Below are 12,104 nucleotides of genomic sequence, written 5' to 3'. Positions count from 1 at the left end.
GGATCGCTTCAAATGATATCAAGGTACATCAAGGTCCGCAATAATCCAATTGCCACAGCAAAAAAAAAAAAAAAAAAAAAAAAAAAAAAAAAAAAAAAATGGATACCTTCTAGAAGGCTCTAGGTTATTACAGATAAAACTTTATTCTTTTTTTTTTTTTTTTCCTTTTTTTTTCCCTGTCTGAGTTCGTCCAGAAAAAAAAAAACTAACATTATCTGAATTTAAAGTGTAAAATAGGATGTTGTCTCGTCAATTAATCAGGGTTATATTAAATCTTATACACAAACTCCAATAATGAGTTCCAAATTCACTTTGAAGGGAAATTTAAGACATTTAGTTGTTAAGTTGAAAAAAAAAAAGAGGGAGCATTAAAGTGAATGGCTGACGGATCTATAAATTAAAGAAAGCAGAAGAAGAAGAAGAATATAAAGAAGGTTGAGTGGACATTAGTGTAGATAAGGGATAGTTTGATTATATCTGTTGTATCCTTCTTCTTTTATAAATATATATGTGTGTATATATATATTTTATGGGGGGAAAAAAACAAACTGTTACTTCTTATGCTGTTAAAGGAATGAGGAAACTATTGATAGGAATATCCTTTCAAGTATGAATTATTAATAATAAAAAGAAAAAAAAAAATTGAAAGACCGTAAAAGCATCATTTCTCCTTAAACAAAAGATAACTATCGTTTTGACAGCTTTTTTTTTTCTTATTCTTTTTTTTTTTGTTATTTTTTTATTAGTAAAACAAGTAAAATACAGATAGAATGGAAGATGCTTTATGGTATCAATTTCAAAATAATTCAGCAAAAGTATATAATGAGGGAAATAGAATTGAATCTGAAACTGATGATGACGAACAAAATGATAAGCAACAACACATCATGGCAAGTTGCCTTCATTATATATCAATATATATTTATTTATATATTTATTTATATGTGTATTTATATGTGTATTTATATATCCGTATATTCATGTATTTGTATATTCCTATATTTATGTATATAGCAAGAAGAAAGGATATCGGGGCCTAAAACGGGTCCAAAAGGAGTAAAAGCAGATCACGATTATTATCAACAAAAACAGTTAGCAGCAAAAACAAAAGCCTATGCAGAATATAACGCACGTATCTTGGCCAAAGCACCAACAACAACAACTTATCAAGAAGATATAAAGGAAGAATTATTAATATTAGGACGAGAAGAGGAAGAAGAAGATGATGATGATGATTTAAAAGATTATAGAGAGAAAAGGTTACAGGAACTAAAACAAATAAAAGAAAATAATCATTCTATTCGACAACAACAAAAAGTATTTGGATCTTTAATCACAGTGAATATGAATGATTACGTAAAGCATATTGATCATGAATGGAAAACTATATCCGTTATTGTTCATTTATATGATGAAGTAAAGTATTAAAAAAGATTACGCATATCCATAGTATTTAAGCTTTCGTTCTATCATAGAAAATACCACAATGTACACTGTTAGATTCTTATTTGAGTGAATTAGCAAGGAAATATGTATTAGCAAAATTTATTCGTGTATCTGCTATTGATCTTGACTTTGATTTAGTGGGTTCCCCTGCTATTTTAGCCTATCAAGGTGGTATTTTAATTGCAAATTTAGTTAGAATCATTGATGAAATAGGTACCCGATTTGATGTAGAATCAATAGAGGATATTTTATTAAGGTAATCTACGTCATCGATTTATAAATTTATATAAATTAAACTTTATATACAAATATGATATGTATATATTCATCTATTACAGACATGGTGCCTTATCAGAAAATGATCTATATGAAGAACAAACACAAATAAAGGAAGACAGTGATGACGATTATGATATATAAAAGGACAATGACATATTATATAAATAAATACATACATACATAATTAATAATATAGATGTGTATTCATATATACATAAATATAAGCTTATTTAATCTTCTTTTTTAAATCACTTGTTGTACCTGTGTATATGTGTGTGTATCACGTGAAGAAGTTAACTATGTTTATGTGGGCTATAATATAACATTGCTATATTTGTATTAGTATGTTGAAAGGTATTTTATATAAATATACACGTATATAAACATAAAAAAAAAAAAAAAAAAAAAAAAAAAACTGGATAATATTACATTTATCCATATTTGCTGGTATAAAATGACTTTGACTTCCTCTATTTCAAGATTACAATCTATTAGCTCACATGTAGTATCAACTACAACAAATGCCCTTTTAAATCATTCAAGTAAACAATTATCAAAGCCTATAATCGCATTTATTGGTGGTGGTAATATGGCAGAAGCTATTTTATGTGGCCTTCAATCAAGTGGTCATCCAAGTTCCTATTTGCGTTATTCAGAACCTTTTGAACAACGATTAGAATATATGCAAACAAAATATCCTGATATGATCGGGTCAAATAAGAATAAAGAAGTGATAGATGGTGCAGATGTGATTGTGTTGGCCGTTAAACCTCAAATTCTTCATACTGTAGTGACTGAATTAGGTTCACTGATTGAACATAATCCAGAGGTCTTGGTGTTATCTATTGCAGCAGGTATAACGACTGAAGATATTCAGGCTTGGATCCATGCTCCTTTCTCGCCCTGTATTGTTCGTTGTATGCCTAATACACCAGCTTTAATTGGAGAAGGTGCTGTTGGTTTATATGCTACAGAACATGTAAGTCATGAACAAAAGAAGATGACAGAGGATATTATGAAGGCAGTATCAAAACAAGTGATTTGGGTACATGAAGAATCTTTAATAGATGCTGTTACAGGTATTAGTGGAAGTGGGCCTGCTTATTTCTTTTTAATTATGGAAGCGATGCGTAAATATATTCATTTGATAATTTTAATATATTTATTTATTTATTTATTTATAATTCTTATTATAGAAAATGCTGGTATTCAAGCAGGTTTATCATCAAAAGATGCTAAAGCATTAACACTTCAAACATGTCTTGGTGCAGCTCGAATGGCACAAATATCAGAAGATGATTTATCTACTTTAAGATGTAAAGTAACATCACCAAAAGGTACAACAGAAGCAGCTATTCATTCTATGGAATCAAATCAAATTAGAAAAGTCATGTCAGAAGCTGTATTTTCTGCTAAAAGACGTAGTAAAGAACTTGCTGAACAAATAGGAAAAGAACTTTAATAAATCATGTTATAATACATCATCCCTTTCCTTTAATCAGACTATTATTATAATGAGTAACAAGCAATCCCTCTCTCTCTCTCTCTCTTTTTTTTTTTTTTTTTTTTCTTTTCTCCCCAAAATAAATCAATTATGATAAATCAAGTCAATAAGCGCCTATTCTTTATCCAGTCATTTAACTTTATTTTGTACATTTTTTTTTTGAAGCCTTATTATTGTAATACGTTTATCATATTTACACTTTGTTGATCTAATTACTCAAATATTTCAGGGCATTTTTGACCATATTCAACAACCTTATTTGCTAACTCAAGATCTAATAACAAATATGAATATCCTTTCTCTCTCTCTTCTTTTAATAAATACTTACCAAAAGAGTTGCCAAGATTAGTTGTCTTGAATTCTCTTAAAGTGAAATCGGGTTCAATCAACCCAATAACTTCAACGTAATCGGTTCCCCATTGACTTTCCTATAAAGTTGAGTTAATAAACCTCAAATAGAACAACAAAGAAAAAAAATATCTTCAACATACACCATTCAACTTGACTAAAACTTGACCATTATCTGTCGATGTAAGTACTGCGGTATTACCAGAAAGCTAAATATTAAACAATACCATGAGCATACTCTTCTATATATATATATATATATGTGTGTGTTGTATAATTATTTAATATTTACAGAATGAAGTTTGCCAATTAAACGAATTGTTTTCCCAACATATTTTTCTCTTAATGAAGAATTGATGCGAGGTGTAGGCTTTTCCATTATTATAATATCTTTTTTTAGAAAACAAAAAAAAAAATCACAATTCAAACGCGTAGTGCCTTTTTTTTTTTTACCAAAAAAACACACACACTACCGCATAACCAGTCACCAAACTTTTTTTTTTTTTTTTTTTTTTTTTTTTTTTTTTTTTTTTTTTACTTATTTATTTATTTATACACCTTGAATTATTATTTTTTTTTTTTTTCTTTTTAAATTAATATACACAATAGAATGGCAGAACATCCCAATAAAGTTGCATTTGAAGAAGGTGCAAGTTATATTTTTCATAATTGGACAGCATTGAAACTTGCAGTGGAACAAGAATGGGGAGGCATTGATTCAGCGGAGAAAAGAGAATGGTTGATCGATGTCATTGTTGATTATTTTGGAAAACGTAAAGCCAGTTCTTAATTAATACATTTAAATAAATAAATGTACATGTATATAAATGCATAACTTATGATATTCAAAACAAGTTTCATTCTTTTCTTTTCTGTAGGTGGTAAAAAGATTGATATCGAAGATATTGAAGATATCTTGATTCAAGTCATGAATGATGAGTTCAATACAACACTCGAAGACGATTCACCTTATTTAGTTGCCAAACATTTGGTTACTCTGTTTAATCAATGTATTCAAGGTAACTATTCTGAGGTTGAACGTCTTCGTGAAAAAAATAAGTCACAAAACTCGTATGTAGCTGCCTCAAGCTGCGTGAAACAAGGAGATGATGATAGTGAAGACGACGATGATGATGATAATGTAAAATATAGATAGGTGTATATATATTTATTTATTTACTTATTTTACATGTTTATTATTTAGAATGATCAGACCGATGATCAACCAGAAGATGAAGATGAACCAATGGAAGAAACTTCAAAGGAACCTCTTGTAGATGAAGACGGTTGGGAAATTGTCCGTCGTAAATAATATATTTTATTACACTTAAATAGACATTAAAAGGAAAAAAAAATACAAATATCTATACAATACTTTTATTTTGGTTGATTTATTTTTTCCCTTTGACAGCACTGAATTCTTTAGCAAATTTTTCTAATTCTAATAAATCTTCTTTTGGGAGAATGATTTCTTTAGGCTTTGAAGGGGCAGAAGCTGGTTGTTTTGATACTTTAGCTTTTTTGGGTTTTAATATATCCTTTTTAGAATTTGACAGCCGTCTTTTCTTATCGTCATCCTTTTTTTTCTTTTCTACTTTTATTTTCTTTGGCTTCTCTTCTTGAATACCTGTCAAACTTTCTGTCAAATCAATGTCCATCATGTCATCTTTTGTTTTTGTTGGTTTAGTTTCCATCTCTTCTTCCGCCTTTTCAGCTTTGTCTTTTTCCATAAGTGCAGCCCATGATGATCCGACGCCACCTTGAATCACTCGTTGTATACGTTTTTTATCTTTTTCATTTAAAGCTGGATATCCTCTGAATTGTTCAATAGGCACATGAGTTAAATATTCAGGAACTGAAGAGAGTGAAAAAAAAAAAAAGGAAAAGATGAATATCACTACTACTATACAGGGAAAAAAAAGACTCTTTTATTATCATTATTACCTTTCCAACATTTGAAATGATACCAGGTATGCTTAGCGTGCATCTTTTTAACTTTTTTATTTTTTCTATAGATCTCTGCTACACGAAGCGATTTCAGAGGAATCTTCTTTCCACAGTCAGCACATGTTGATAACCCAGTTGCAGCATGTTCAACACAATGTGATATAATAGGTTTCTCTTCTTTTGATACTTGTTCCGACATCATAAGTCTAATATAAGAAAGGAAGATAAAAAAAAAAAGGTAAATTTGCATGTACACCACCATTAGAAAAAAAAAAAAAAAAAAAAAAAAAAAAAAAAAAAAAAAAAAAAGAGGGCTGTTGTGACTGTAATCGTGACCTCTTTCAAAAGCTTCATAAATAGGGATTTAGAACTTTTAAAATGAGATAAATTTTATTGGTCATTTATTTAGAAAACATAATAGATGAAGAAGTATCATTTACATAATAAATCACAAAAAGTGAGAAAGAGGATTTTTTTTTTTTTTTTACTTTAAAGAGTAACTGTTTGTTTTTGTTGTTGTTGTCATTATTTTCTCCCCTTTTTTTTCTTTTTTCTTTTTTTTTTTTTTTAGTGTGTAAAAAGGATAATTGTTTATTTTTATCTAAATTCGGATTTAATGTAAACATTGAAGCATTTTTTAATTTTTCTTTTTCTTTTTTTTTTTTTTTTTTTTTTTTTTTTTTTTTTTTTTTTTTTTTTTTTTTTTTTTTTTTTTTTTTACAACACTTGTATTTTCGTCACTCTTTTTTATTATTATTATTATTATTATTCTTTACATATAAACAAAATAAGCTTAGATACCAACGTTTGTTAAAGATGGTCACCGAGAAACTTACTTCAACTCATTTTGCAGATAACTTTTGGGTAAAGAATAGATTATGCAACATAAAAACCGAACTTTTTTTTTTTATATATTCATATTCAATATCATTATAACATAGGAAAGTATAGATAGAAACGGTATTACGATATTGATTGAAAGAATGAAAGGCGCTAAGCAAACATGTGAAAGATTTAGACATGCATATGAAGCAAGGTATGATGATAGGGGAAAAAAAAAAAGAGTATAGAAATTCATTGATTGACTTTTGATATATATATACATATATGAATATTCAGAGCTTTGTTAGAAGAAGAATACGGGAAAACATTATTACAAATTAGTCAGAAACAAAAATCATCAAATACAGAAAATGGAGCAAGTAAAATTGCAATGGATTCAATGCAAACAGAGTTTTTATCTGTAGCTGAATCTCATTTACATTTATCAACTCTTTTACGTGAAACGATTGCTTTACCATTAACCAATTTACTAAATAAACAAAAGATATTAAGGAAGCAGGTAAGCCCATGGGGGTTTTTTTTTTCTTTTTTGACTAGAGTAATTAATGTATTGATTCATTTATTTTTACTTTTTAAGCTTCAAGCATCTATTCAAAAACTATATAATAATAGACAAATTCAGGTCCATTTTGTGCGTAGAGTAAGTTGTAATAAGAATAATAATAATAATAAAAAAAGAATTTACTTTGTTCATCTCTATTTTTTTTTTTATTCTCTAAGGCTCATAAGCGTCATAATCTGGAGATTGAAAAGGCTAATTTATTAGTACAGCAACAAACAACAGATGAAGAGAAACGTGCTGTTTTTGAATCAGCTCAAATAACGATTGATAAATTAAAAACTGTTTATGACGAAGCTGTAAAAGACCTTGAAAGAATTGTTGAGGATTGGAATGTTGAATGGAGAAATACATGTGAAGTAAATTTCATTATATTATTTGTTTCTTTCTTTCTTTAAAGACTCTCCCCTCCATCTCTGACCTTTATAAATTTGTTTGTAGATCTTTGAGAAATTGGAGCAGGAACGATTGGAATTTTTTAAAACAAACCTGTCAAATTGCGCTAATTTAATAATTGGATCTCTTCAGAATGAAATTCAGGTAAAATTAATTTCATACTATAAATAGGTCAAACGTAGATGAATATGAATCCCTCTATTCTATTTAGGCATGTGAGCGAGTGAATGAACAAGCTATAAAAATTGATGTATATGAAGATTTGAAAGAATTTGTTGTACTCAATAAATCCAGTCAAAGGGCTCCAAGTAAGTATGAGAAAGAAAGAAAAAAATTGAATATGTGTATTCATTTTATTATACCCCCCAAAAAAAAATAGCACCTATGGAATATATAAAACTTCATGCATATCAGGAAGCAAATCAAGATATTGAAGGCTCTAAAATGAATCGTAATGTGATTGATAATGAAGAACAGAGTGAATCTGAAGATCGAGCTCAAGTTCGAATTCGAAGAAAACGATTATCTATATCTAGTACTGTATCTGAAGAAAGTATAAGTATGACTAGCAAAAACAACATATTGAAATCAGCTGCAGAAGCTGCCGCCGCTGCGGAGGCTGCATTATTAGAAAAACAAAAGGCTGAAAAAGAAACATCAACTGAACCAGTTTTGATGAGAGGTATAATGGAAGTATATCCGTCAGATGAAGAAGAGGATGATGATGATGAATATGAATATGTAACAGAAACAGAGATAGAATCTGAAGGTGAAGGTGAAGCTGAGGAACATGAAGAAAGGATGGAAGCAGCGAGTGTTCAAGATAAGAAACAACTTGAGAATAAAACATCATCAAAGGATTATAATAATCAAGAATTAAATGAGGATCCTTCATCAGTTGACGACAATAATAAGAACAAAGAGAATCTTGATCTAAAGGAAGGAGATACACTTGAACAACAAGATCAATCTAATACCATTTTAGTAAAGAAAGAAGACGTAAAGGAAACAGATAATCAATATAAAGCTGACATGGATACACAGTCTAAAAATGAAACTATAAATGAACCTTTATTCATCTATCAAAAAGACATAAAGGAAGAAGAACAACAAAGTACACTTCCTTCTTCACTTACTAATCAAGATGATCTTGTTTCAAAGAGAAGGGTTTCTTTTGTAGAAAATCCAAATTCGCCTGCCCCTATTCAATCAGCAGAGACCTTCGTGAGTTCGCCTCATTCATTGTCTAAGAATCATGTTACTAAAGTGATAGATCCTATCACGACTCAGAATCAATTCAAGTCTGATAAGCATTCTGAAAATGATCAACAAGAATCACTTGTAGACGAAGAGGAAACATTTGATTATGACAATTCAACTCGTGCTGCAGTATTTGAATTAGATGATATGCTACGTGAATTAGATTCAAAGCGAATTGATCGTGATTATGAAGATAGTACAAGATACCATCATTCATCTCAAATTAAACCTACTGCCTCCCTATCATCGCCTAGTTATTTACAAAGACAGAATCAAAGAAGAAGTTATATTCCCTCTCAATACTTGAATAAGCAATACCCTACTTCTCGTCGTATGAGTACTGTTGAATCAGCAAAACCGCAATACGTATATAACAATAATGCAACTTCTATTCGAAGCAGCGCAGATTTGTATGATCCTTTTAATTCTCTTTCAACTAAGGAAACTGGAAGTACGCTTTCAAGTAGAGATAGCAGTAGTACTGGAAGCAGTATAAAGCCTCAGCAAACTACAACCCCTACTGCACAAATGATTCATGACCGTATGCTTACTCATCATGAGGATACCAAACAACATCAAATGAATCATGGCTCAGTATCATCTTCTTCAAGTGATTCCCTTCGTAGTATTGATCAACAATCTCCATTCTATCGTAATAATAAATTTGTTCAAGACTTTTATAGTATCAATTCAAAGACATCAAGTCCAAGTAGTAGTATATTAAGTAATAAAGATGGACATTTTATTGATTTTGGTAAGTTATATATATATGCATGTATAGATACATAATCAAAAAAAAAAAAAAAAAAAAAAAAAAAAAAAAAAATAACGTTCATAAATAGCTGTTGCATTATATGACTATGAAGCATCCGATGAAGGAGAAATTGGTTTTAAGGAAGGAGACTTACTCGGTATTATTTCAAAGAGTGAAAATGATGAACAAGGATGGTGGGAAGCAAGTCTATTAAACAGTAGAAATCAAAAGATAGTTCGAACAGGTCTTGTGCCTAGTAACTTTCTAGAAACTGCGTCAAAATAAAAAAAAATAAAAATAAAAAAAATAAAATAAATATTTTATTTATTATATACCAAATATCCAGTGATTTTCCATTCAAGTTCTGTTTTTTTTGTTATTATTATTACTATTATCGAATGAGTAAAAATAAAATAAAATAGGAGACAAAAAAAAAAAAAAAAAAATTAAAGGCCTATAATGGTATTATGTTAAAAAAGAAAATAAACAATGCATCAGGATAAAGTGTCTTAAACGAGCTTCAACCTTCCATAACAAATGATCTTTTGGATCTACGCCCTTCAGAGTAACAATCAGCACTCAAAGAGGCATACTCGTAATAATTCTTAGTTTAATGTATATAGAGGATATGCAAACCATCTATTGATTTCAATTGCTCATACCCTATCAACGATCTGCACTTGTGCCGTTCCTTACATAATGCAATCACTCCTCTCCCACTCTATCTGATTTATTCTGTAGCCACTCGGTTATCTACTTAATGCTACTTTTTTTTTTTTTATTGGGACTAATTAAGGATTATACGGTACATCTAAGGCTATTTATCCATTAGTCAGAAAATAAAAAATGTGCTCTACTAAATTGCTAACTTATTGACCAAAGCAAGCATTACTGTATCATTACGTAAAAAAAAAATAATAATTGGTAAAAAGAAATTGAAAAAAAAAAAAAAAAAAAAAAAAAAAAGTTTTTTAATTTTTTTTTTCTCCACACACACACAAAAAAAAAGAAAATGCAAAGAGTGTGTTCTAAACCAAATATTTTATTAAAAAGATATACTAGTATTCGACCGATTACATGTTATGGCTTACGTTACTCATCAACAACCATTAATAAGGATGACAGGCATAAAGTATATGCCTTACCTTTTAATTTATCTGAAGATACAATACGTCAGTCTATCAATTTTGCTTCTTATGCCAATCAACATTCATTCTTTGCTATTTTCGAAATAATTAAAAGTGTAAGCAAACTTAGTCAATTCAAACAATGAATCAGTCTTTTTTTTTTTTTTAATCCTTGTTTTTTTTTAAAAAAAAAAAAAAAAAAAAAAAAAAAAAAAAAAAAAAAAGCTATTCACTAAAAAAACACCTGAAGTGAAAAAATATGTTACAAATATGCAAATTCGTAAAGTCTACCTCCCGTTTTGGTATTATGATATGGCTATATCTGCTGATATTACACCTTTCTTAACAAAAGCAGGTGAAACAGACGAGACTATATATCAAGAAATAAGGCCTGAACAACAGATATTAGGAATTGGATTTAATTGTTATTGGCCAGGACACACATGGGACCCTGTCTGTTATTTAAGCTTTAGGTCATGTCTAACAACATGTTTGACAGAACTTGTCCCTTTTACACCTAATCTTTGCAAAGGAGATATAGAGGTTTTACCTTTTAGTGCCAATCCTCTTGAAGATTTATCAAAACACGCTTCAAATGCTTTAGAGAATTTAGAAATCAAATCAGCATTGCATAAAAATAATGTTATCATTATTCGCAATGCAAAAGTCCTATTTAATGCAGCGTATCCTATCTATTTGCCTGCTTATATCGTTCAATATACAAATGATAACCAGAAAGAAGGAATGGAAACACAAAGAACGGTAGTGATTGGCGCCCATAATTCTAAACCCATTCTCCATTACTGGGATTCTAACAAAACTGGAGTAGAGCAATGGATTAATAACGGTTCCTGGATGAATTTGGATCTTTCTGCACAAACATGGAATATAAATACTGAAACGCGATCCATGATTCGTCAACTAGTAGAACGATTTACGAAGGAGGCTGTAGGAAACTTTCAAACAAAAAAGATAGATTGGACAGATGATTGCATTCAAGCTTATCCAAAATATCAACATCAAAATAAAGCATATTTAGCCCAATTGTTCAAAATATGGTCAGAACGCAGTATGCTTCAACTTCTTGAACAAATGGGTGAAAATCGAATGGCAGTTGGTTTACATCCACGAGTTGACAAATCTAATACTGCACCTAGAATACGAATGGTACCAGTTAAAGAACTTCGTCAGAATATTACCAATGATGTGAGACATGATTTAAATAAGTTAGAGGAACTTGAACCTGCTTGGTATAAACAGTATATGAAGAAACAAAATGGTGGTAAATTATAGTAACAAAGTCTTGAATATGTATACAAGTATGATAAATTCATTACCTAAGAATTATCATTCATTGCTAATAACTTGTCTAATATAATATCCATTTATCTTATTATCTTTTTAAAAAAATAAAATAAAATAAAATAAACATATATGTGATCTTATAATATTAACATAGTTTCTTTGCAGTGTTTTAAAGCATTTAGCCCAAGTTAGGCCTGATTATAAATGATAAATTCAGACACGCCATTTCAGCCGGTTTTATTTTTATTTTTTATTTTTATAGGTTAGCTTTAAAAATATACATGCATATATTTATATTAAAATAAAACTAGGGAATAACGATACATCAGATAGTCC

At 29.4% G+C, this 12,104-nt stretch overlaps 7 protein-coding genes across 7 annotated transcripts; 5 read left to right on the top strand and 2 right to left on the bottom strand.

Moving 5' to 3' along the window:
- Positions 1 to 721: 721 nt before the first annotated feature.
- On the top strand, positions 722 to 2,226 carry BX663DRAFT_512408 (thioredoxin-like protein). The gene is made up of 5 exons (XM_051528003.1): positions 722 to 890; positions 1,015 to 1,416; positions 1,476 to 1,702; positions 1,785 to 2,079; positions 2,206 to 2,226. The coding sequence occupies exons 1-4, from the start codon at positions 771 to 773 to the stop codon at positions 1,864 to 1,866; spliced, it is 831 nt and encodes a 276-aa protein (XP_051381769.1). The 5' UTR covers positions 722 to 770; the 3' UTR covers positions 1,867 to 2,079; positions 2,206 to 2,226.
- Positions 2,227 to 2,314: 88 nt separating this feature from the next.
- On the top strand, positions 2,315 to 3,187 carry BX663DRAFT_436726 (pyrroline-5-carboxylate reductase; the record flags this gene model as incomplete). The annotated part of the gene is made up of 2 exons (XM_051523202.1): positions 2,315 to 2,855; positions 2,922 to 3,187. 2 exons carry the CDS (start codon positions 2,315 to 2,317, stop codon positions 3,185 to 3,187), a joined length of 807 nt encoding a protein of 268 aa, XP_051381768.1.
- A 254-nt stretch (positions 3,188 to 3,441) lies between these two features.
- Positions 3,442 to 3,956, bottom strand: BX663DRAFT_531570 (replication factor A protein 3; the record flags this gene model as incomplete). The annotated part of the gene is made up of 4 exons (XM_051530390.1): positions 3,442 to 3,503; positions 3,558 to 3,657; positions 3,721 to 3,786; positions 3,870 to 3,956. The coding sequence occupies 4 exons, from the start codon at positions 3,954 to 3,956 to the stop codon at positions 3,442 to 3,444; spliced, it is 315 nt and encodes a 104-aa protein (XP_051381767.1).
- Positions 3,957 to 4,187: 231 nt separating this feature from the next.
- BX663DRAFT_436695 (Pre-rRNA-processing protein TSR2-domain-containing protein) lies at positions 4,188 to 4,889 on the top strand (the record flags this gene model as incomplete). The annotated part of the gene is made up of 3 exons (XM_051523201.1): positions 4,188 to 4,350; positions 4,456 to 4,718; positions 4,791 to 4,889. The coding sequence occupies 3 exons, from the start codon at positions 4,188 to 4,190 to the stop codon at positions 4,887 to 4,889; spliced, it is 525 nt and encodes a 174-aa protein (XP_051381766.1).
- Positions 4,890 to 4,968: 79 nt separating this feature from the next.
- Positions 4,969 to 6,050, bottom strand: BX663DRAFT_552698 (uncharacterized protein; the record flags this gene model as incomplete). The annotated part of the gene is made up of 3 exons (XM_051531391.1): positions 4,969 to 5,432; positions 5,522 to 5,730; positions 6,013 to 6,050. 3 exons carry the CDS (start codon positions 6,048 to 6,050, stop codon positions 4,969 to 4,971), a joined length of 711 nt encoding a protein of 236 aa, XP_051381765.1.
- A 199-nt stretch (positions 6,051 to 6,249) lies between these two features.
- Positions 6,250 to 9,679, top strand: BX663DRAFT_512395 (uncharacterized protein). Its single transcript, XM_051528002.1, has 9 exons — positions 6,250 to 6,388; positions 6,466 to 6,560; positions 6,644 to 6,866; positions 6,945 to 7,007; positions 7,088 to 7,285; positions 7,368 to 7,466; positions 7,534 to 7,630; positions 7,702 to 9,336; positions 9,425 to 9,679. The coding sequence occupies exons 1-9, from the start codon at positions 6,341 to 6,343 to the stop codon at positions 9,619 to 9,621; spliced, it is 2,655 nt and encodes an 884-aa protein (XP_051381764.1). The 5' UTR covers positions 6,250 to 6,340; the 3' UTR covers positions 9,622 to 9,679.
- Positions 9,680 to 10,327: 648 nt separating this feature from the next.
- Positions 10,328 to 11,877, top strand: BX663DRAFT_512392 (uncharacterized protein). The gene is made up of 2 exons (XM_051528001.1): positions 10,328 to 10,579; positions 10,689 to 11,877. The coding sequence occupies exons 1-2, from the start codon at positions 10,349 to 10,351 to the stop codon at positions 11,754 to 11,756; spliced, it is 1,299 nt and encodes a 432-aa protein (XP_051381763.1). The 5' UTR covers positions 10,328 to 10,348; the 3' UTR covers positions 11,757 to 11,877.
- The last annotated feature ends 227 nt before the right edge of the window (positions 11,878 to 12,104 follow it).

This window comes from Cokeromyces recurvatus (genome assembly GCF_025118155.1).
Source record: "Cokeromyces recurvatus strain NRRL 2243 chromosome Unknown BX663scaffold_16, whole genome shotgun sequence".
Taxonomy (NCBI): domain Eukaryota; kingdom Fungi; phylum Mucoromycota; class Mucoromycetes; order Mucorales; family Mucoraceae; genus Cokeromyces; species Cokeromyces recurvatus.
This window is presented reverse-complemented; position numbering and strand designations above follow the sequence as displayed.

Bases quoted from the DNA above. Each gene is read 5' to 3' on its own strand.
- BX663DRAFT_512392 (XM_051528001.1), top strand. From the start codon at position 10,349: ATGCAAAGAGTGTGTTCTAAACCAAATATTTTATTAAAAAGATATACT. The intron at 10,580-10,688 runs GTAAGCAAACTT...AAAAAAAAAAAG, and splicing joins TTTTCGAAATAATTAAAAGT to CTATTCACTAAAAAAACACC.
- BX663DRAFT_512408 (XM_051528003.1), top strand. From the start codon at position 771: ATGGAAGATGCTTTATGGTATCAATTTCAAAATAATTCAGCAAAAGTA. The intron at 891-1,014 runs GCAAGTTGCCTT...TTATGTATATAG, and splicing joins ATAAGCAACAACACATCATG to CAAGAAGAAAGGATATCGGG. The intron at 1,417-1,475 runs GTAAAGTATTAA...GTTCTATCATAG, and splicing joins TTGTTCATTTATATGATGAA to AAAATACCACAATGTACACT.
- BX663DRAFT_512395 (XM_051528002.1), top strand. From the start codon at position 6,341: ATGGTCACCGAGAAACTTACTTCAACTCATTTTGCAGATAACTTTTGG. The intron at 6,561-6,643 runs GTATGATGATAG...ATGAATATTCAG, and splicing joins AGACATGCATATGAAGCAAG to AGCTTTGTTAGAAGAAGAAT. The intron at 7,467-7,533 runs GTAAAATTAATT...TATTCTATTTAG, and splicing joins CTCTTCAGAATGAAATTCAG to GCATGTGAGCGAGTGAATGA.